This window comes from Megalobrama amblycephala, linkage group LG5, assembly GCF_018812025.1.
Source record: "Megalobrama amblycephala isolate DHTTF-2021 linkage group LG5, ASM1881202v1, whole genome shotgun sequence".
Lineage (NCBI taxonomy): Eukaryota > Metazoa > Chordata > Actinopteri > Cypriniformes > Xenocyprididae > Megalobrama > Megalobrama amblycephala.
In genome coordinates, this window is record NC_063048.1 from 38,965,754 (window position 1) to 38,988,289 (window position 22,536).

Consider the following 22,536-nt stretch of genomic DNA (forward strand, 5'->3'; position numbering starts at 1 on the left):
CTGATCACCTGCAATGAACATCTGAAGTCCTCATACCTCCCTGTAGCTGGACTAAGGCCAGCTACAGGGAGGTGTGAGGACTTCAGATGTGACCTGGATTTGTGGATTTGTTGTGTTTTCATATTCAAGAGATTGTAAGCAAGATGGAGCTTTTTTGGGTTTGCATCAAATGTTCTTCGACTTTTATACATAATAAATGTGTTTATGAATAGAGATCTGTTGAAATCAGTTATTTTGAGTTAGATGCCAAATGTTCTCATATTCAAATCTGACAATGAAAGGGTGCTTACAACATATTTGCCCACTGGCAACTATAGTTGCCGCACATTCAAATACTATTTTTAAGAAAAAAAAAAACTGGGGAAAATAAATGCAGAACATGTTCACATGGGACACTATTAACACAACTATATGCATGAAACCATTTAGAAAAATGTGGGCACAGCTCATGTACTCATAACTCAATATTTGTCATGATGGACTACTTTTATTATGACAGCATAAACAACAATGAAATAACATATATGTTGTTAAAAGAATTCATTAACAGATTTGCCATAGTAGATCTTCCCTATACAGTATAGTTCTTATACAATTGTACGAACAGCCTCTCTGATCTCCTGAAGTAGTTCCTCAGGTTTGAAGCTCAGAGCTGAAGGGTCCAGTCTCTTAAAGTCTTCATTGCTAAGCATGTTTTCAAATACATGCAATACTCTCTGGAGGTCAAAGGCTGCATGATGAGGGCCTAATGCACACAGACTTTCTGCAAGGAGGTCTTGGCAATTATCTGCATTTCTGGGACAGGAATTCAAAAAGGATATTCGAATATTTGCAATGGTCTTAAGGAAAGAGGCAAACTCCCCATAATCAATTCCTGTACATGATTTCATGATCACCTGAAATAGAATATAAATGAATGTATTATCACAGGAATTCAAAAATTGTTTACAGTGGCCAAAAATGCTTGGCTTAATAGATTACTAATGTTAGACATGTTTGAGTAAAATCCATCTAATGCTGTCTATTGACTTGCATGTTATCATCATTAGCAAACTTTAGACTTGGAATTATCCAACCAAAATATTTATCGACGTACTCTCAAATGCATATGACTTTTGTTTTTCTGAAAATATATGTTCTGTATTATTATTATTATTATTATTTTAGCCTGTGCATATTTTTTTGACTCTCAAAGTGACTGTAGCCATTGACTTGCATTATATGAATCACAGAGGATCACAGTTCCAGCTAAAGATCTTCTTTACTGCTCTGCTGAAGAAAAAAAGTAACCTACATCTTGGATGGCGAGTAAAGAGGTAAAACTTTTTTTTTTTGTGTGTGTGTGTGTAAACAAAGCACTTGTCGCTTCATAAAATTGAGGTTAAACCACTGGAGTCACATGGATTACTTTAATGATGTCTTACCTTTCTGGATCTTGAAAGTGGTAGCTGCATTGGATCACTATAAAGGGACAGAAAGCTCTCAGAATTCATCGAAAAGATATTCATTTAAGTTTCGAAGATGAACTAAGGTCTTATGGATGTGGAACGACACAAGGGTGAGTTATAAATGACATAATTTTCATTTTTGGGTGAACTAAACCTTTAAAGGTGATTACCCTTGCACAAATCAAAGTGAACCAAGCAATTCTCAAACAACAGCTGGACATTCATGTAACTACACATTCGTACTAGAATAATAAAGGTATTACTATTCTGAGAGCTTTCTGTCCCTATATATAATAGTATAATAGTTTCGGGCATAAAGTGTTCAGTCCAGTACAGAGTACTTTGCAAAAAGGCAGATGGTATGTAAATGGAATGGATCTTTTTAAGTTTCAGTTAATGAAATTACATTAGAAACTTTGTTCAAATTGTTTTGCAAATGAATTCTGTTACATTTTTGAAGGAGGAAAATACTGTCAGTGTATAAACTGAATGAATGTTAATAAATATTTCTAAAGCAATTTAAGTCTTGTGATGATTTATTGCATTTTCAGGAAAAAATACTTCACAACTAACAAAAAGATAGTACTTTAATGCATTATGTTTTAAATTGATTTTTTTTTACTTGCTGGCAATTAAAAAAATTATTTGGGAAAAATTAACATTTAAGTTGGAATGCAGTAAAATTAAGTTGGTCTAATGTAAATAATAGGATTGAGAAAACTCAAATAATATAAGTGTGATTGACCTAATGAAATTAAGTTGATATAAAGTAATAAATTAAATTGAGAAAAAGTAATAAATTAAGTTCAGAAAACTTAATTTATTTAGGTGTTACCAATTGAAATAATTTTTTTAAGTTGATCCAACTGGTCGCTTTTTACAGTGTATATGATTTTCTAATTTGCATTAGATTTTGTATAGCTGATGCCAGTTAATAACAAATAATCATTGCTTATTTGCTGATTCAGAATAAGGTTTACCTTATTAGTCTCAGATAAGTTTATCTCATAGGATAACTCTGCATGGTATGTCCCAGTACATGCATTTGTGTTTTATAATTATAGTATGTGTCATTCTTTGTGTGTGCTGTCAATGGACCCAACGCTCTGCTAGGAGTTGTAGATTTTATTGTACATTTTGTCCTATTTCCTGTGCTTCTACCTGTCCTAATCTAGGTGATGGGATCTACCAGCTGCTCCTCATCAATGCCATAAGCATATTTAACCCTTATGCGGTCTTCGGGGTCTTTTTGACCCGCAAATGATGTTTGCTCAAATAAAAAAATATTTCTCTTTGTCCAAATGACATGAGACTTTGTACGGTGGTTAACAATTTTAAGATCTACAAATAAAAAAAAAAAAAAATTGGAGTGATATCTTGTTTTTATGTTAGTGTAAAAAAAAAAGTTTAATTCGTGGTCTTCGGGGTCTCTGGAGACCCCGGGTAACAAAATTTAATTTTGTAACAATATAATGTATTTTTTAAAAACCAATGTAATTTTACTATTTGTATATTAATGTTTTTTCTCAACATTTGTGCAGTTTTTGGAGGATTTGTGATTTCTTTTAACATTGAACATTACAGGCTTTTTTTTTATGTAAAATTCACTTTATAAAAGGCCCAGATTTCTAACTTTCATTCATGTGAATAACATGGATAATTTGACATGGTTTAGTGTAAGATTTTTGCCCATCTTTTGAAAAATGCAGTTTTAAAAGTAAAAAAAAAAAAAAAAATCACTTTTACCAGTAGATGGCTGCAGAGCTCCACTATTTGCTATGTGCTATTTGAATGATTGAAAGATGTCTTTTCACAAGTTTTTTTCAGTTGGATTCATATCTAAATGTTATGAAATCACAACTATAACAATATAACAACAAAGTTTAGCTTTTTTTTTTTTTGTGCAGGGCAAAATCAGTTTTTCAATAATAATTTTATAATAAAAATAATAAAATAAATAATTTTTATTTTTGTGTGCGTGCGTGTGTGTGTGTGAGCATGTCCATTTTGTATTGGGGATGTTTTTTGCATTTTTGTAAGTGTGCCACTTCATTTCTGTCTGTGTGTGTTGTGCGTTGTTTCTGATTTTGAGAATGGATTTTGTCCAGTTTCTAAGTGGGGTCTCTTTTTTTTTTCAGTACAAAAAATGCTAAACTTAGTAAAAAGTAATTTTTATTGTTATAATTGTGATTTCATAACATTTAGATATGAATCCAACTGAAAATAATTTGTGAAAAGGCGTCTTTCAGTCATTCAAATAGCACATAGCAAATAGTGGAGCTCTGCAGCCATCTTCTGGTAAAAATGATAGTTTTTTTACTTTTATAACTGCATTTTCCAAAAGATGGGCAAAAATCTCACACTAAACCATGTCAAATTATCCATGTTATCCCCATGAATGAAAGTTAGAAATCTGGGCCTTTCATAAAGTGAATTTTACATAAAAAGCTGCTTTTGCATAAAAACCTATTTTTAAAAAATATTTTTTAATTTATTTATATTAATTTAAAAGATATCACAAATCCTCCAAAAACTGCACAAATGTTGAGTAAAAACATAAATAAAATTACATTGGTTTTTAAAAAATATATTATATTGTTACAAAATTGCATTTTGTTGCCGGGGTGTCCAGAGACCCCGAAGACCACGAGTGTAGTCCCTTATACGAAGACCGCATAAGGGTTAAGTATTTAAGCAGGGCCAGAGAGAGATTACTTCTCCCAAGAGCGTGAGAGTGTTGACTTAAATTTGATGTTGTGGCTGCAGTGTGCAGTTTTGTTATATACAGTGGGTACGGAAAGTATTCAGACCCCCTTAAATTTTTCACTCTTTGTTATATTGCAGCCATTTGCTAAAATCATTTAAGTTCACTTTTTTTCCTCATTAATGTACACACAGCACCCCATATTGACAGAAAAACACAGAATTGTTGACATTTTTGCAGATTTATTAAAAAAGAAAAACTGAAATATCACATGGTCCTAAGTATTCAGACCCTTTGTTCAGTATTTAGTACAAGCACCCTTTTGATCTAATTGTCACAGACACGTCAGGCTCCACCTCCCTGCAATACCCGCGCACTCAATCACCGGAGTTCTAATCACCGCCACCTGCACGTCATTATCCCCGCAATCACCAGCAATATGTAACAGTGTCATGAACTGTACATGGTTCTAGGGGCTGTAATTTTCATCCTCACCACCAGGGGGTCCTAGTGTGCTCCCTGGGTGTGATAAAAGATGAGGAAGTAGTAGAGTAAGATAGAGGACAGCATGGTGTGCTTTGGCCGTTTCTCAATATGCGTACTTGTCTGTACTTTTGTTCTTGTGGACTTGTGAAACGTCATCAGTCGCTGTCCAAGTACTGTTCCAATTCAAAGTTCACATCTAGCCAAGTTCAGTTCAAATCCCCGGATGTGTTCTTGATCCGCCCCTTTTATCGAGGATGCATCGAGAGGTGACTTGTGCAGACTTGAGAGAGCCAGGTATCCCAGAATGCATCTCGCACTACCCAGCAAGCGTCAATAGAAAAGGAGAAAACCCGCATAATTTAAACATATTACTGTTATTATGTCATGATATGTAGTTTTAAGAGTTTTTTAGGCGAAAATGTGCAGGTTTAAAGCTCAAATTTGTGGTTTATTGATAAAGATAGCACCTTTCTGACAATTTGATCTGACGTTGTCGGAGTTGTGAGATCCAGGCGATCACCGGACGCTCAGCGCTCATGTACCCAGCCGAGAGCAGCCTTACCTCGGCTAGTCCTTCTGACGTTTGCCGCTGGCTCCGTTTTGGCTGAGGGCAACGTGACGTTTCATAACTTTATATGGCTATTTAACTTTTGTATCCTAGTAAAGCGCTGATTTTGTACGCTTGACTGAATTGTTTGCTTTATTTCTTATTGTATATTCTTACCTTTTATAATGGGTATTATTTTTCATTGAAACTGACATAAAACAAATGGTTTTGTTTTGTTATATCCTATTTCATTTAATTTCAGTGAAGATAATCAGAGTATGCACAAATAATATTACATTTAATATTTAGGTATTTTGAGGCAGGGTTGTTTAATATTTCGTTTTGTTATACATATAAGCAGACATTGCAGATAATTAATCACTCGTTGCCTGAGACTATTAATATGTTTTTGTTTGTTTTTTAAATAAAACGAAAAGAGGCAGAGTGTTTTATAACATATTTCGTTTTATTGTTGGCTAAAACATATATTAAAGAGATAACCGAAGCCAGAGCGAGCTGAGTGACGTTATCAAGAACGCTGCTGTTCCATTTGCAGAATCACAGGACTTGTGTTCTCCCGTCCACTGGAGTTTGTTCTCCTGAGTCGAACTTGCCAAGTCCCAACTACCAAGGACGTGAGTCCGAAGTTTGCGAACTTGGTTTTGAGAAACGGCCTTAGTGTTCCTTCTTGGCCCTGGGAGAACATCCTTGTTGGGAAACTTAATTGTTTGCTGCTCAATTAAGGATTTTTGCTTATGGGCTTCCTTTCCTTACTCAAGTCATGCAATGGGAATAATGTGGAGGTGCTATCCTTGAAGAGACTGATGTGCCAGGGCATATGGGACATTTCCTACATTATATGTCTGGACTTTATCACAAGTACAAGTACTCTTTCTTCCGATGAGCCGATGGGTTACTGATTGATTTATACTGTTTTTTTAGTTTTTTTTTGTTTTTGTGTTTGGTCATACTGATGTACTGATGTGATTGAAGAAGGTTTGTTCAGCTATCATTTATTTATGTATTGTGTAAAGGGATCTCTGAACAATCGAGTCACTGATAAATGTGGATTTTGTATATGGTATATTTGCATATCAAATGAACTTGATCAGCAAATGGGTTTGAAAACTCTTTATTGATGTAGCTGAGTATTGTGTGGAGTAATACAGTTGATCCCTCCTTCAAAATTGGTATAGCTGTTTTTTTGGTTTGAGAGACAGAGATTCAGTTATAACTATATCTGCCACACTCACACACACAGTCTTTGTCCGGTCTCGTACGTATTACAGACTCATGTATACTTACCTCAAGGACTCCAACCTGCTACTTACCTGCTACCAGCGTCTCCAGTGTCTCCAGTCTTCCTCCTGTGTGCCTCTCTCCGTGTGTGTGAGTGTTCCCCGTCTGCCATCTTCAATATCGTCTACTACGAACTCCATCTACAAGCAACAAAGGACAGTATCATTTCCCTATCATCACATCAAACTCTCAATCTACCATTTACTCACCTGCTCATTGCTGTTGTCAATAAAACAACCGTACTTGCTTTTACTTCTGCCTCCGTGCCGTCTGTACTGTAACAGAAGACCGGACCCGCAAAAGAACGATAGGATATCAGCATGAGCCAACCAGACCTGTTCCAGGAGCTCGTGAGCGCGCTGCGCCGAGCACTCACTCCACCACAACCACCGTCACCAGCACCTGTCGCCGCTTCCTCGTTCACTTCTTCGCTTCACACTCCAACCTTGCACGCCAGTCCCATGGCCAGGCCGGCGCCCTACTCAGGATCGGCGGAGGATTGCAGCGGATTCCTCCTGCAATGTGAGCTGGTCCTGGAGATGCAATCGCAACTTTACCCCACTGACACTGCTAAGATCGCCTTCATAATCTCACAGCTACAAGGAAAAGCTCTCCGTTGGGCAGACGCACTCTGGATTCAGAAAGGCTCCGTGGTGAAATCCTATCCTGCCTTCGTCTCTCATTTCTGCAAAGTCTTTGGAAAGCCCCTCTCGGATTCATCAGTCGGTGAGAAACTCTATAATTTGAGACAAGGATCTAACTCTGTGAATGATTATGCCTTGCAGTTCCGTACTCTGGCTTCCAGCAGCGGATGGAATGATCAAGCCCTCATCACTTCTTTCCGCCAGGGGTTGGAACCGAAGTTGCGATTGCATCTCGCTGCATACGAGGACAACATCGGCCTCGGACGCTTCATTCAACTCGCCATCCGTGTAGGCACTCGTATGCAGTCGTGTCTCGAAGAACACCAGGGCCAGCCACTTCCTCACCACCTCCTCCGTCGGTCCGAACCCGTCAGCTCCCCAGAACCAGCCAGCGAACCCATGCAAATTGAAAACTCTCGTCTCTCCTCTACCGAACGACAACGAAGGCTGACCCTGAATTTATGCCTCTACTGTGGTTCTCCTGGGCATGTGCTCTCTGCATGCCCAACTCGCCCTCCAAGACCTCTGGTGAGTGCCATCCTTCCCTCTTTACTCAAGATGAAACCACTCACCACTGTTGTAAACCTTACTGCTGCAAATGTGTCTGTTCCAGTTGTCGCGCTCCTCGATTCAGGGTCAGCCGGGAACTTCATCTCCGGTGCCCTCTGTCGCCAACTCAAGCTCAAAACCTCGCCTTTGCCTAGTATCTATTAAGCCCATTCCATCACCGGAAAGCCCCTAGGTCACAAGAAGATCAGTCGCTGTGCTGGACCGCTACAGCTCCGTGTAGGAATACTCCATGTCGAGGACATCCACCTGCTGGTTGTGGAGGAATCCACCGCTGACGTGGTTCTAGGGCGCCCGTGCCTCGAACAACACAGCCCAACCATCTCCTGAAGTGGGGCGAACACTGTTTCTCCAACTGCTTCTCTGGGTTTCCTGTTCCTCCATCTCCACGTCCAAAAGAAATCACTGTCTACGCTACCTCCATCGAGAGCCCCATCGAGAAACGATCCATCGACATTCCATCCTGTTACGCCCCCTTCAGCGACGTCTTCTGCCCGCAACGAGCCTCCAGACTACCTCCACACCGGCCATGGGACTGTGCCATCGATCTGCTACCGGGTGAACCAGTGCCACGGGGAAGGATCTACCCCCTTTCAACTCATCCACGCAGCTCACTTATCACTTGGTACTGGTCACCCTGGGGTCAATGAGACCCTCTCGCTGCTGAAAGCACGCTTCTGGTGGCCCAACTTGGCCAGGGATGTCAGAAGGTACGTGCAGGGCTGCAGGGAGTGCGCCATCTCTAAGAGCCCTCGTCATCTGTCCTCTGCCCGTTCCTGAGCGACCATGGTCAAACCTGGGAGTGGACTTCATAACGGATCTCCCACCTTCTGACGGTCACACCTGCATCCTCGTGGTAGTGGATCGATTCTCCAAGGCCTGCCGACTGATTCCTCTCCAAGGTCTACCTACCGCTCTTACCACTGCAGAACTAATGTTCAACCACATCTTCCGTTACTATGGAATCCCCGAGGACACAGTATCTGACAGGGGGCCCCAGTTCATCTCCCGGGTCTGGAAGGCCTTCTTGTCCCTCCTGGGTGTGACCGTAAGTCTGTCTTCCGGATACCACCCTCAGACGAACGGGCAGACGGAACGGAAGATCCAAGAGATCGGCCGCTTCCTGCGTACCTTCTGCCACGGCCACCAGGACTCCTGGAACCAGTACCTGGGTTGGGCCGAGTACGCCCAGAACTCCCTCCGTCAGCCTTCCACCGGATTAACACCTTTTCAATGCGTACTCGGTTACCAACCCCCACTGTTCCCCTGGGACGGGGAACCCTCCAACGTTCCTGCTGTCGACTACTGGTTCTGGGAGAGCGAGAGGGTATGGGACTCAGCCCACCATCAGCTGCAGAGGGCCCTGACGCAGACGCAGGATGACAGCCGAACTTCGTCGCTCCAACGCTCCCAACTACCAGCCAGGGCAGAAGGTCTGGCTGTCGACCAGGGACATCAGACTGCGTCTGCCATGCAGAAAGCTGAGTCCCCGCTTCATTGGCCCGTTCACCATCATTAAGCAGATCAACTCCGTCACGTATCGTCTTCAGCTCCCTCCACAATACAAGATTCATCCCACTTTCCATGTGTCTTTGTTGAAACCTCACCACCCTTCTGTCTCTCCTTCCATAGAGCCTGACGTGGCAGCCGCCGAGCCCCCCCTTCCACTTCTTCTGGAGGATGGAGCTGCATACGAGGTTCCCTCAGGAGCGGGCCGTGGGAGGGGGGTACTGTCACAGACACGTCAGGCTCCACCTCCCTGCAATACCCGCGCACTCAATCACCAGAGTTCTAATCACCACCACCTGCACGTCTTTATCCCCACAATCACCAGCACTATATCTGCCACACTCACACACACAGTCTTTGTCCGGTCTCGTACGTATTACAGACTCATGTATACTTACCTCAAGGACTCCAACCTGCTACTTACCTGCTACCAGCGTCTCCAGTGTCTCCAGTCTTCCTCCTGTGTGCCTCTCTCCGTGTGTGTGAGTGTTCCCCGTCTGCCGTCTTCAATATCGTCTACTACGAACTCCATCTACAAGCAACAAAGGACAGTATCATTTCCCTATCATCACATCAAACTCTCAATCTACCATTTACTCACCTGCTCATTGCTGTTGTCAATAAAACAACCTTACTTGCTTTTACTTCTGCCTCCGTGCCGTCTGTACTGTAACATTAATACAGCCATGAGTCTTTTTGGGAAAGATGCAACAAGTTTTTCACACCTGGATTTGGGGATCCTCTGCCATTCCTCCTTGCAGATCCTCTCCAGTTCTGTCAGGTTGGATGGTAAACGTTGGTGGACAGCCATTTTTAGGTCTCTCCAGAGATGCTCAATTGGGTTTAAGTCAGGGCTCTGGCTGGGCCATTCAAGAACAGTCACGGAGTTGTTGTGAAGCCACTCCTTCGTTATTTTAGCTGTGTGCTTAGGGTCATTGTCTTGTTGGAAGGTAAACCTTCGGCCCAGTCTGAGGTCCTGAGCACTCTGGAGAAGGTTTTTATCCAGGATATCCCTGTACTTGGCCGCATTCATCTTTCCCTCGATTGCAACCAGTCGTCCTGTCCCTGCAGCTGAAAAACACCCCTACAGCATGATGCTGCCACCACCATGCTTCACTGTTGGGACTGTATTGGACAGGTGATGAGCAGTGCCTGGTTTTCTCCACACATACCGCTTAGAATTAAGACCAAAAAGTTCTATCTTGGTCTCATCAGACCAGAGAATCTTATTTCTCACCATCTTGGAGTCCTTCAGGTGTTTTTTAGCAAACTCCATGCAGGCTTTCATGTGTCTTGCACTGAGGAGAGGCTTCCGTCGGGCCACTCTGCCATAAAGCCCCGACTGGTAGAGGGCTGCAGTGATGGTTGACTTTCTACAACTTTCTCCCATCTCCTGACTGCATCTGTGGAGTTCAGCCACAGTGATCTTTGGGTTCTTCTTTACCTCTCTCACCAAGGCTCTTCTCCCTGATAGCTTAGTTTGGCCAGACGGCCAGCTCTAGGAAGGGTTCTGGTTGTCCCAAACGTCTTCCATTTAAGGATTATGGAGGCCACTGTGCTCTTAAGTGCAGCAGAAATTTTTTTGTAACCTTGGCCAGATCTGTGCCTTGCCACAATTCTGTCTCTGAGCTCTTCAGGCAGTTCCTTTGACCTCATGATTCTCATTTGCTCTGACATGCACTGTGAGCTGTAAGGTCTTATATAGACAGGTGTGTGGCTTTCCTTATCAAGTCCAATCAGTATAATCAAACACAGCTGGACTCAAATGAAGGTGTAGAACCATCTCAAGGATGATCAGAAGAAACGGACAGCACCTGAGTTAAATATATGAGTGTCACAGCAAAGGGTCTGAATACTTAGGACCATGTGATATTTCAATTTTTCTTTTTTAATAAATCTGCAAAAATGTCAACAATTCTGTGTTTTTCTGTCAATATGGGGTGCTGTGTGTACATTAATGAGGAAAAAAAATTAACTTAAATGATTTTAGCAAATGGCTGCAATATAACAAAGAGTGAAAAATGTAAGGGGGTCTGAATACTTTCCGTACCCACTGTATGTTGTGTCATTTGCCCTCTATTGAGTGGCAGAGCAGTAGGAAGATGGGTGCCATTTTCTTCTGTTCTCATTTTCTCCTGTGTTTGCTTGTTTGGAAGTAAGGTATCAGTTATGTTTTTTTATTTTTCTTTCTTTCTGTGGGTTAATTAGACACTACCTCATCTGGTAGCGATTTCTGTTTGTTGTTTTGGCCTTATCTGCTCTTGAAGTAAAAAACATATCTTTATGTTGTAATTGTTTATTTAGAGTTCTTTTTGCACATTATATATTGAAAATGGTTCAAACCTTCTCTTTGCTGCTAACCTTTTTCTTTAAAATGCCTTTTGCCCCTAGAAATCTAATTGGGAACGTAATGTTTCTTCAGGGATCATTTAGCATCCAACTCAGTCACTTTCATTTATAAATCTGACTTCCTTATCTGTTCATTTAGTAGTTGTTATTCTTGTCCATCTTTTTGTTAATCCCTTTTATTACACATGTATCTAACTTGCATTGGCAATACAGTAAGAGGCTCTACAAGTTATCAATATCTCAAAAAACCTTCAGATTGGTCAGATGACAAACTCCCTCCAATTTATATAATTCGTATTTATTATTGTACTTTACTGTTAAAGGTGGTAAAGAGGATGTTTTGTTTTATACATTTTTGCAATATTACTTGAAACTGTCTTTACTAAGTGATAAAAGACTATTTATTAGATGCACTGAAAGGAATATTGTTAATATACATCATCTGTGCATGAGGTAGGGCCTTAAAAACATCAGCCAATCGTTTACGTGATCATCGCATAAACGATTGGCCCTCTGGCTTGTCAATCACTGCCATTGTGAGAGACGTGCGCGGATTGGCCCTCTGGCTTGTCAATCACTGCCATGACGTTCCTTGTGAGAGACGTGCGGCTGCGCGCTCTAGTAACTTTCCACACTACATGCACCGCATGCAATGTTTTTGTCAGGAGACAGGAGTAACAACTGCAGATTATGAGGTGAGTCCGACATAATGAATCCACTAAGTGTGTGCGCGGCTTAACGATTGTAAGGCCGATTATGAATGAAAATTGATACTTATGACTGATCGCACTCAAACGCGTCCAGTCAGAGCCAGTTGCGTTCAGTCTGCGATTACAGTCGGTGTTCAAATTCCATGTGAAAGTATATAAATCTGCTTCAGGAGCAGGAAACTATCGCTGTATGTTGAGCACAGTCAGAATGTTTTAGCTAGTCGTAAAATGTGTATCATTTCAAACGCTCATTTCAAAAACTCAGTCGACGAAAACATCCTCTATACCACCTTTAAGGTGATGCCCTGTAATAAAATAGGAAGTCATCTGACAATCTCACACTTGCCTTAGGTGACGTGAATAAAAATCCACCTGTGAGACCCACTGCATTCTGGTGGCCCATTGTGAGAAACTGCTACATTAATGGTTGTCTTATTTGAGGCCAAATATTACAATAGCATACATTAGAGTTGTATGGGGTGGTGGCAACTTCAGCGCGATCCGCTGTGACGTCACTATCGCTATATGGAGCTGGCTGAAGGGTAAATATGAGTCAGCTTGCTCCCTCGGTCAAAATCGCAAGAAATATAAATTCCCTTGTCCACTTGAAAAAATGGAACACACTTTAAAAAGGCAGAGGGGATTCCCCTATGGGGAAGTACTTAGGAAAGTTTATGAGTGTGTGTTTAAAAGCGAAGTGGAACGCACCCCCAGTTTTCACAAAGGCACTTTTTTTTGTTTGTTTTTTTTAATATCCATCTCTGTTCCATATAATGACAAAACATTTTTCATTCACACAACATATGTTACATAATACAGACTTACATTTATTGCTACAGTGATATTTAACATCCATAATATTGCTACGGAAAGAATCATCTGAACTTTTGGGGTTATTCATGGTCTGCTGAAAGTAATTTGTTAATACTTTTACACTTTAAAGTTTTCATTTTGATGTTTGATGGTTAAATGGTGAGAATAATTTTACCTCACTATACCCACTTTTTGCAAATATTTATTCTGCATTCATAGATCGGACATTTGAACTTATTTATAGCTACTATACTCACAGAGTACACTAAAGTCTCCAGGCTCACAGACACCAGTATTTTAACGATTAAGAAAACATAAATCACTGTCTGGAAAGTCAGTATGGAGATAAAGGTTAGGGTCGTGGTTTTACAGTAGTACTACAGCACACCATGCGTGTATATTAGTACCATTTGTTGTTTGCTTCAGGGATCTGATAGAGCGTTTGGATCCAGAAACAGTGATGCATGATGTCAGACTTAACAACCGATAACCTAGAGCCAAAAAAAATAAACACAGTTACCTGACAATGCTGATGCCAGGTGTCCATAGTATCACGCCATTCCTCAATTTCTCTCTGGACAGAAGAAAGTTCATCTTGCAGGAACTGCCACATGGTGTCCAAATTACAGCCATTCAGCCAGTTATGATTAATGGAAATGGTATCCTCCTATAATTAAGAAATGCATGATCAAAAGTGAGTTAGCAAGTTAGCTGGCTTGTCAAGTAAGTTTTTTTTTACTCATGATAACTAGGGGCAGGGTCTGCTTAGAAAATAATCATAAAATATATTTTACTACTTTTACTTACTTTTAAGCAAAATATATTTTTTATTTATTTTGATTTTTAAGTGAAATTAAATATGTTTCATTAGATGCAAATAACCAAATATAGCTAGAGCCGTGGTTCTCAACTCCAGTCCTGGCTGGGCACTGTACATTTTGTACGTCTCCCATATCTGACAGACCAATTTAGTTCATGCAGCTCTCTGCAAAAAAGCTGACAATGTAAATCAAGTGTGTAACTAAGGGAGACATACAACACGTGCAGTACTGTAGGTCTCCAAGCCGGAGGTGGGAGCTAGAGCCCACTGACCAAGAGACCTACTTGAACTACTGCAGCAAATTACTTTTTTGTATGGCCTTAATAATGCCATGCATTATAGATATAGAAAATATTTTCTATAAAATAAACAGAATTACAATAGTACAAAAAAATAACACAAACTTATACATTAGTAGGTTACTTCCGTAACCCTGGTTCTCCGATAACAGAAGTGAGGTATCTACTATGGGAACAAATCAGGCGCGACCGACTGTAGAAGCTCCAATTACACCATCAGACTGACAGACCAATCGCTACAGTGATCAGGGTGCCCCACCTCCCTATTATATAACTCACTGCAGCCCACTATTGCATAATTCTCATCATATCTTCATATCTTGTAGTCTGCAAGAAGGGCAGTGAGGTGAGAACCAGGGTTACACAAGAAACCTGGAAATGATCATGGTTCTAATACTACTGTAAAATCCATTTTTTCACTTAATACACACTATAGTGTACACAAGCACAAAGGTATTTTACTAAATACTAAAAATGTTTCAATAAACCTATGTAATGAGCCAGTCACATCTAGTCTATAATATCTGTTTGTCTGCTTAAGCCCAGCTTGCTGTAGTGCAAATGTCCTGAATAGAAAATACCCCTGAAAAGTGCCCAGGAAGTAACACTTTACAATCTCATTTACCCCCAAGTGAGAGAGAGCTGCTGATGAGATATAGGTCTCTATTTATAATCGTTAGCTCAAGAGATGAAGAGCTGATTAGTAGTGGTTTCATCTTCTGCACATAAGTATGCAAAAAATGGCAATGGTTCCAAAGATTGGACAGTCCCTGCCGTATCACTGATTTTAGGAACAAACGCTGGATTGCTTATTCAGTGATTGCTCTGCTTGTCCGACTACCGCCATCTTACACAAACCAAAGACAAAACAGAAATTGTACTTTCTGAGATGTTTATTCAGTGTACGCAAATCTAAAATAGGGCTCCGCTCCTCCTTGCTCACTGGCGGCGAAGAGGGGAATCTCAACTCCAATGATACTGGATAAATTGACAAGTCGCAATTATTTTTGCTTAAAAGAGATCATGATTCTCCCACAATTCTGAATAGACATCTACATGTTCTGACAAATTGGTAATTGCTGCAGTCTATTTAAAAAATAAAAAAAAGTAAATCAATCAGAATTTATTATTATTATTATTATTGTTATTAAATTCGGTTTGAATGAATGATTCAGTGACTCACTCATAAAGACTTAATGTTTCAATATAGCTGCAAACAGCGATACGGGGCCAAGCCCTTGAAGGGGCTGTAACGCAATGCGGAGCCGGAAGAACAGAAACAGCAGAAATTGAATGTACATGAAAAACAGCTGCTTCAGAAATATAGCTGAGAATGAACTCAAAATGAACAGAAGTTCAGATGAGAAAGAACAAAAACACTAAGCCAAAAGGAATAAAGATTACTACAATGCTTACCGGATAATAAAAGTTAACCATTTAGCATGCCAAGCTAACTAGCACAAACACAGGCAGGGTCAACTTTGGAGAGATATTTCACAGGAACAATAGCGATTATCAAAAACCCGTTCAGTCATTTATGTGCGGCTAGGTCCAAAGATCATCTGAGCAGATTTTGGACAAAATAGGGCAAAATTTATAGGAGGAGTAGCAAAAGCACTGTTTTTATTTATTTATTATTATTTGTTTCAATATGGCAGACAGTCACATTTAAGGAAAATGACAAATCGTCCCCTTGGAATTATAAGGTTCTATCTGACATTTTTGTCAAAATTGAGTTATTCACATATTCTTATTCTCTGACAACTTATTTACATTATGTGATCTTTCTTTTTTTAAGTTGTGTACATTTTGGGCCTTTTTTTTTTTAAGAAAACAAAAAGTTTCTATCTACAAAGTTAAACTCTAACTTGGCTAAATAAGGTTCTATCTGTGAGACAATCAGCACTTTGAATGCACACACGAGGAACCAAACAGAATCAACTTACTTTGTCATGTCACTGCTCTGTGACAGCGGATAAGAGTGCAGAAAATGCTAAATCAGTGAAGACTAAACAATTACACGCAGCACAATGTTTATTAGAAACCTCATGATCGACTATTTTATTTATGATCTTGTCAATGACAGCAGCCCAAATTCCAGGGATTTTCAGTCTTTTTTTGTGTTTTGCTGTAGCTATTGCTGAGGAGTTATTTCCATAATTAGACACCACACTAGCCAGCAGCACTATTAAGAGGATAGGTTCAGGTTGAGCTCAGAGTAGGGGAGAATGAATCGTTGAGGCCACAGTGACACCTTGTGGGGTGGCCGAAATACAAGAAGTGTAGCCTACTGATGAGCCTGTTGGGATGAATGACTTGATGGGCAATATGGCCAAAATTTTATATCACGGGTTAAGTCATATAATATCACCCTAACTGTACTGTGTGACATGGATAGGCTACTCTTTATTACGGACATGGCCATAGAACATCGTCTGCTCTGGATTTGTACAATATCCTGGGCTGGCCAACATGAACAGCAACATCTTCAACAGATCTAATAATAGGGACTCTGAAATGGAAGCGCTTGTTATTTTCCATTATTAATCATTTGAATGAATGGGCTTGTGTTTGACTGAGATTCGGACACCATCAGAACACGGAAAGGAACCAGCGTATAAGGAACCACATATAGGCTACAGCAGGGCTGGGGAGTAAATACATCTAACAGCGTTACGTAATCAGTATACAAAGATTCAGTAACTAATTTGTTACAGTTACATCAAAAAACGTAGTAATCATATTACAGTTACATTTTGAAAAAAGGGGGAATACTATCAGGATTACAATGGTTTCATCTAAAACTAAATAACACTATATAGAGCCATAATAACACTATATTAAGCACTGCTTGATTTTACAGTATTTCCTGGTTCAGTTGCCAGTGATGACTCACGCAAGCCACCCGCTGGTACATGCGCAAATAACACCCGTGTACAATATCCTCAGACACATATTGAATCACTGCTGCTAGTTGAAACGATGCTTCCCGCAGGGAAAACACTTTCAATTCATGGAAATTTCGCTGCCATTTTGTTTTCAAAGAAGAAAATGCAAATAACATGGTTGTAAAGTGCAAACTCTGCCTTCCAGCTACGAAAACACTTTCTTTATCCAAGGACTAAAAAAAATCATCTGTAATACCATGCTGTAGCCACTATATGTCATATACCCCTTTACACACACACACATATATATATATATATATATATATATATATATATATATATATATATATATATATATATATATATATATATATATTCAGGGCTGTGTATTCCCAAGCTGTGGAAATGAGACATGATTGCTTAGTTTTAATAGGTTTTAAAAGTAACCAAAATGCTAAACATTAAAATTAAAGCAGAACAAACATGAACAGAAATGTTTGATCCGAGCTTGTTTAGTTTGGTTCTCTAGCTCCGTTTCCATGGACACATTTTGATTTATCTAATTCTGAATATTTCCAGTTGATAAATTAGCCTAAGATGTGTGATTAATAATAAGACCACACCAAGAGAACCCATTATTATCAGTGATGCCTTGACTGTCCACACGGGAAGTGACACAACAATTTTCTACTGTAAACAACTCCTTGTTCTATTTTGGATCTTTGAAATATGCGTTGTATTTTAAGCGTTTGTCACATGTTGTGCATGTAAAAGTAGGAAATATCAATGTGAAGTGAATTTGTGGTCTCGTTTCAAATGCATTGATCAAAATGCTTGCGTCGACTTCACTGTAGCCTATATGTGCGCTGGTTCCTTTCCGTGTTCTGATGGTGTCCGAATCTCAATCAAATGCAAGCCCATTCAAGGTGTCACTGTGGCCTAAACGCTTCGCTCTCGCCTACTCTGAGCTCAATTGCTATGCAAGGTAAACCACGCCCTCCTCATTACCCTATGGACAAAGAAATGGAGAAATACATACAGTTGTGGCCAGAATTATTAGCCCCCTTCATAAATATGATCAAAGATGACTCTAAAAATAAATCTGCATTGTTTATCCTTTTGATCTTTAATTTATAAAATTAGCAAAAATCTAACCTTTCATTGAAGGAAAAGAATTGAAAGTGGGGGGAAAATAACATTATGAAATAAATGTTTTTCTCCAAAACATGTTGCCCACAATTATTAACACCCTTTTATTCAATACTTTTTGCAACCTCCTTTTGCCAAGAGAACAGTTCTGAGCCTTCTTCTATAACGCCTGATGAGTTTGGAGAACACCCGAAAAGAGATCAGAGACAATTCCTCCATACAGAATCTCTCCAGATCCTTCAGATTCCCAGCTCCATGTTGGTGCTTCTTCTCTTCAGTTCACTCCACTCATTCTCTGTAGGGTTCAGGTCAGGGGACTGGGATGGCCATGTCAGAAGCTTCATTTTGTGCTCAGTGACACATTTTTGTGCTGGTTTTGATGTTTGTTTTGGATCATTGTCCCGACGGATGATTCAACCACAGCCCATTATAAGATTTCTAGCAGAAGTGGTCAGGTTTTGATTTTTTATCTGTTGGTATTTGATAGAATCCATGATACAATATATCTGAACAAGTTGTCCAGGACCTCCAGCACAAAAATAGGCCCACAACATTAAATATCCAGCAGTATATTTAACCGTGGGCATGGGGCACTTTTTATCCATGTGTGCACCAAAACCATCTGGTGGGTTTGCTGCCAAGAAGCTCTTGTTTTAGTTTCATCTGACCATAGAAGCTCGTCCCGTTTGAAGTTCCAGTCTTGTCTGACAACTGAATATGCTGGAGATTGTTTCTGGATGAGAGCAGAAGATTTTTCTTGAAACCCTCCCGAACAACTTGTGGGGATGTAGGTGCTTTTGATAATTTTTTTTAGGCTTTCTGAGATTCAAGACTCAACTAATCTCTGCAATTCTCCAGCTGTGATCCTTGGAGAGTCTTTGGCCACTTAAACATTTCTCCTCACTGCGCATTAGGATGATTTAGACACATATCCTCTTTCAGTCAGATTTGTAACATCTTTAGTTGATTGGAACTTCTCAATTATTGCCCTGATAGTGGAAATGGGGATTTTCAATGCTTCAGCTATTTTCTTACAGCCACTTTCTATTTTGTGAAGCTCGACAATCATTTGCTACACATCAGAACTATATTCTTTGTTTTTTCTCATTGTGATGAATGTTTAAGGGAATTTGGCCTTTGTGTTTCTTCATGTTTATTCTCCTGTGGAACAGGAAGTCATGGCTGCACAATTTCATGTTCATGATCACCCCGGTGAGCTAAATTTTTTTTAAATATGAATAGGAATATACTTCAGAGATATTTTAATCATAAAAAAATCTAGGGGTGCTAATAATTGTGGGCAACGTGTTTTGGAGAAAAACATTTATTTCTTAATGTTATTTTCCCCCCACTTTCAATTCTTTTCCTTCAATGAAAGGTTAGATTTTTGCTAATTTTATGAATTAAAGATCAAAAGGATAAACAATGCAGATTTATTTTTAGAGTCATCTTTAATCATATTTATGAAGGGGGCTAATAATTCTGGCCACAACTGTACATTTAAAAATAAAGAAATGTAGAAATAAAGAAATGTGGAAATGAACAAATATGGAAATAAATAAATAAATAAAAATAAACAAATAAATAAGGAAAAAAATAAATATATACATAAGGAAATAAATGTTCAAATAATTTTTTTTTTGCATTTATATGTATATTTATTTGCTTATTTATTTTTGCTTTTTTACATATCTTTGTATATTTATTTATCTATTTACTTATTTTTAAAATTGGCAGGTTTGGGATTCATACAGTTCGTGCTGTGAAGGGGCATGTAATTGGTGTCATCTACTGAACGAATACGCCCATCATTGACCGAATCGCTGTTTTGAGTCTGAACGAGAGAGAGAGAAAGATCTCTTTCGTGAACGAATTGAACGAACTGGTACATCCCGTTCGTGAACGAAATGACCGAACTGGTACATCTCGTTCGTGGATGAAATAAATGAGAGTGTACCCGGTAGGTCGGTCATTTAGCATGTGAGTCAATCTAGTTCAGCAGTCAGCAGAAAGCATTTAATATATTCGCTTGCTAATATATTCATATTTAACATACAGAACATAACTCCACATTTAACATAATCCAAGATTTATGAATGTGTAAATGTCTGGCCAAACAATTAAAATGTTAAATATAGCTGCAAGCAGCAATGCGGGGCCAAGCACCGAAGGCACCACAAGCAGAGCAGCACATCAAGCAGACCAGAACATCAAGCAGAGCAGCACTGCAAACAGAACAGCAAAGTAAAAAGAGCAGCTTTTAAAGCAGAGCAACACAGCAAGCATTTCAAGCACTCAAATGTCTGATTAGTAGTGCAATGCAGAGAAAGCTGAGCAAAAACAGCATAAATTGAATGTACATGAAAAACAGCTGGTTCAGAAGTAGAGGTGAGAATGAGCTCAAAATGACCAGAAGCTTGTTGAGATAATAAAGGAATTGAAATGACAACATTACAAACAATTTTATAAAGTTGCCCTACACAGGGTTCGAACCCACAGTCTCTGAATCATGTGTCTGTCACTCAACTCTTTGCGCCACTGAGCAGACAGTGTCATGCAGCTGTCAGAGTTCAGTACTTCATGAGAATTAACTCACAATGAAGAGCAACACAGCATACATTTCAAGCACTCAAATGTCTGTGTTGTAGCGCAATGCAGAGCAAGAAGAGCAAAAACAGCAGAAATTGAATGTACATGAAATACAGCTGGTTCAGAAGTAGAGGTAAGAATGAGCTCAAAATGACCAGAAGCTGAGATGAAAATGAACACAGAATTAACAAAAATAGATTTATTTCTAATTAGAAGAAGAAAGACTAGTACAGTACTTATTGGGATAATAAAGGAATTTAAATGACAACATTACAAACAATTTTACAAAGTCGCCCCACACAGGACTCGAACCCACAGTCTCTGGACCATATGTCTGTCACTCAACTCTTTGCGCCACTGGGGAGACAGTGTTATGTAGCTGTCGAAGTTCAGTAGTTCATGAGAATGAACTCAACATGAATAATTTTTATAAAAAATGCACCACATGTTAATCTATTAATTTTAATGTAGATCAATCTCAGAAACATTCAATATCTGAAACAGAAGCTATTTGTAAAAAATAACCCCTAACCTATAACCCAACAAACACAGGCAAAGCAACATTCAGAGACAAATATCTTGGGAACGGTAGCGAATATCAAAAATCTGTTCAGTCATTTCTGTGCGGTTCAGTCCAAAGATCACCTGAGCTGATTTTGGACAAAATTGGACAAAATTTGTGGGAGGAGTAGCAAAAAAACTGTTTTTCATTTATTTCAATATGGCGGACAGGGACATTTAAGGAAAATGACAAATGACACATCGTTGGAATTAGCGTTAGCCAGGGAATAAAATGACATAAAGCATACACATTTTGGAAAATGTTTACAAAAGTTATAAGCGTTTTTGCAAAAAACATTATATCTGTGGAACAGTAGGTGGCGCTGTGTTGAATCTTCTCAGGTACCTTCAGGACCTTCTAAAGGTCATATGTACCAATTTTTGTGAAGATATGTCAAATTGTTTAAAAGATATTGCAATTTATGACAAAATTCAAAATGGCGGACATGCTTATCATCTAATGTTGACAGAATCTATATCCTGTTCAAAAGTTATTGGCCAAAATAGCCATTTTTCAGATCTCATGAACTGTAGGTGGCGCTGTTCCCAAATTTGGCATGGAACCTCAGATCATGGTATTGATCAAGTGTACCAATTTTTGTTTTGATTGCTCAAATTTTGGCCGAGATACAGCCTCTATAGCAATTTCAGGTCGACTTCGTGAACTTCATGACAACATAACTTTTGAACAAATATGAATACAAAAAATCTGTTCAGTCATTTCTGTGCAGCTCAGATCAAAGATCATCTGATCAAAGTTTGGACAAAATTGGACAAAATTTGGAGGAGGAGTAGCGAAAAAACGGATTACTGTACTTTTCAAAATGGCTGCTACTGTAATGGGCGGAGACTTAATGTAATATGTTGAATAGCATCAGCATGAAGAGCCAAATCAGATGTACTAAATTACATTTTTCTAGAGCAAGTGGTTCAAAAGTTATAACCTTTAGAATGTTGAATTTTTGAACTGGTGGTGGCGCTATAGAGTTGGTCCTAGAGACTCCAAAATAGGTCAGATTTCTAGACATGACCATCACTACAAGTGTGCCAAATTTCATCATTTTCTCATGTTCCGTTGATAGGGCTGCCATAGACTCCATTCGGGAAAAATAATAATAATAATAATAAATATAGCTGCAAGCAGCAATGCGGGG

The 22,536-nt window shown here is 39.3% G+C and overlaps 1 protein-coding gene across 2 annotated transcripts; it reads right to left on the bottom strand.

Annotated features, from left to right (window-relative positions):
* Positions 1-467: 467 nt before the first annotated feature.
* LOC125269325 (2-oxoglutarate and iron-dependent oxygenase JMJD4-like) lies at positions 468-18,182 on the bottom strand. Of its 2 annotated transcripts, XM_048192227.1 has the most exons (3): positions 13,597-17,382; positions 1,425-1,461; positions 468-896 (listed from the first exon to the last, which is right to left on the bottom strand). In XM_048192227.1, the coding sequence occupies exons 1-3, from the start codon at positions 13,707-13,709 to the stop codon at positions 588-590; spliced, it is 459 nt and encodes a 152-aa protein (XP_048048184.1). In that variant the 5' UTR covers positions 13,710-17,382; the 3' UTR covers positions 468-587. The 2 variants fall into 2 exon arrangements, 1 of the variants encoding a protein (XP_048048184.1); XR_007185079.1 differs by lacking the exon at positions 1,425-1,461 and having other exon boundaries at positions 13,597-18,182.
* Positions 18,183-22,536: the final 4,354 nt, after the last annotated feature.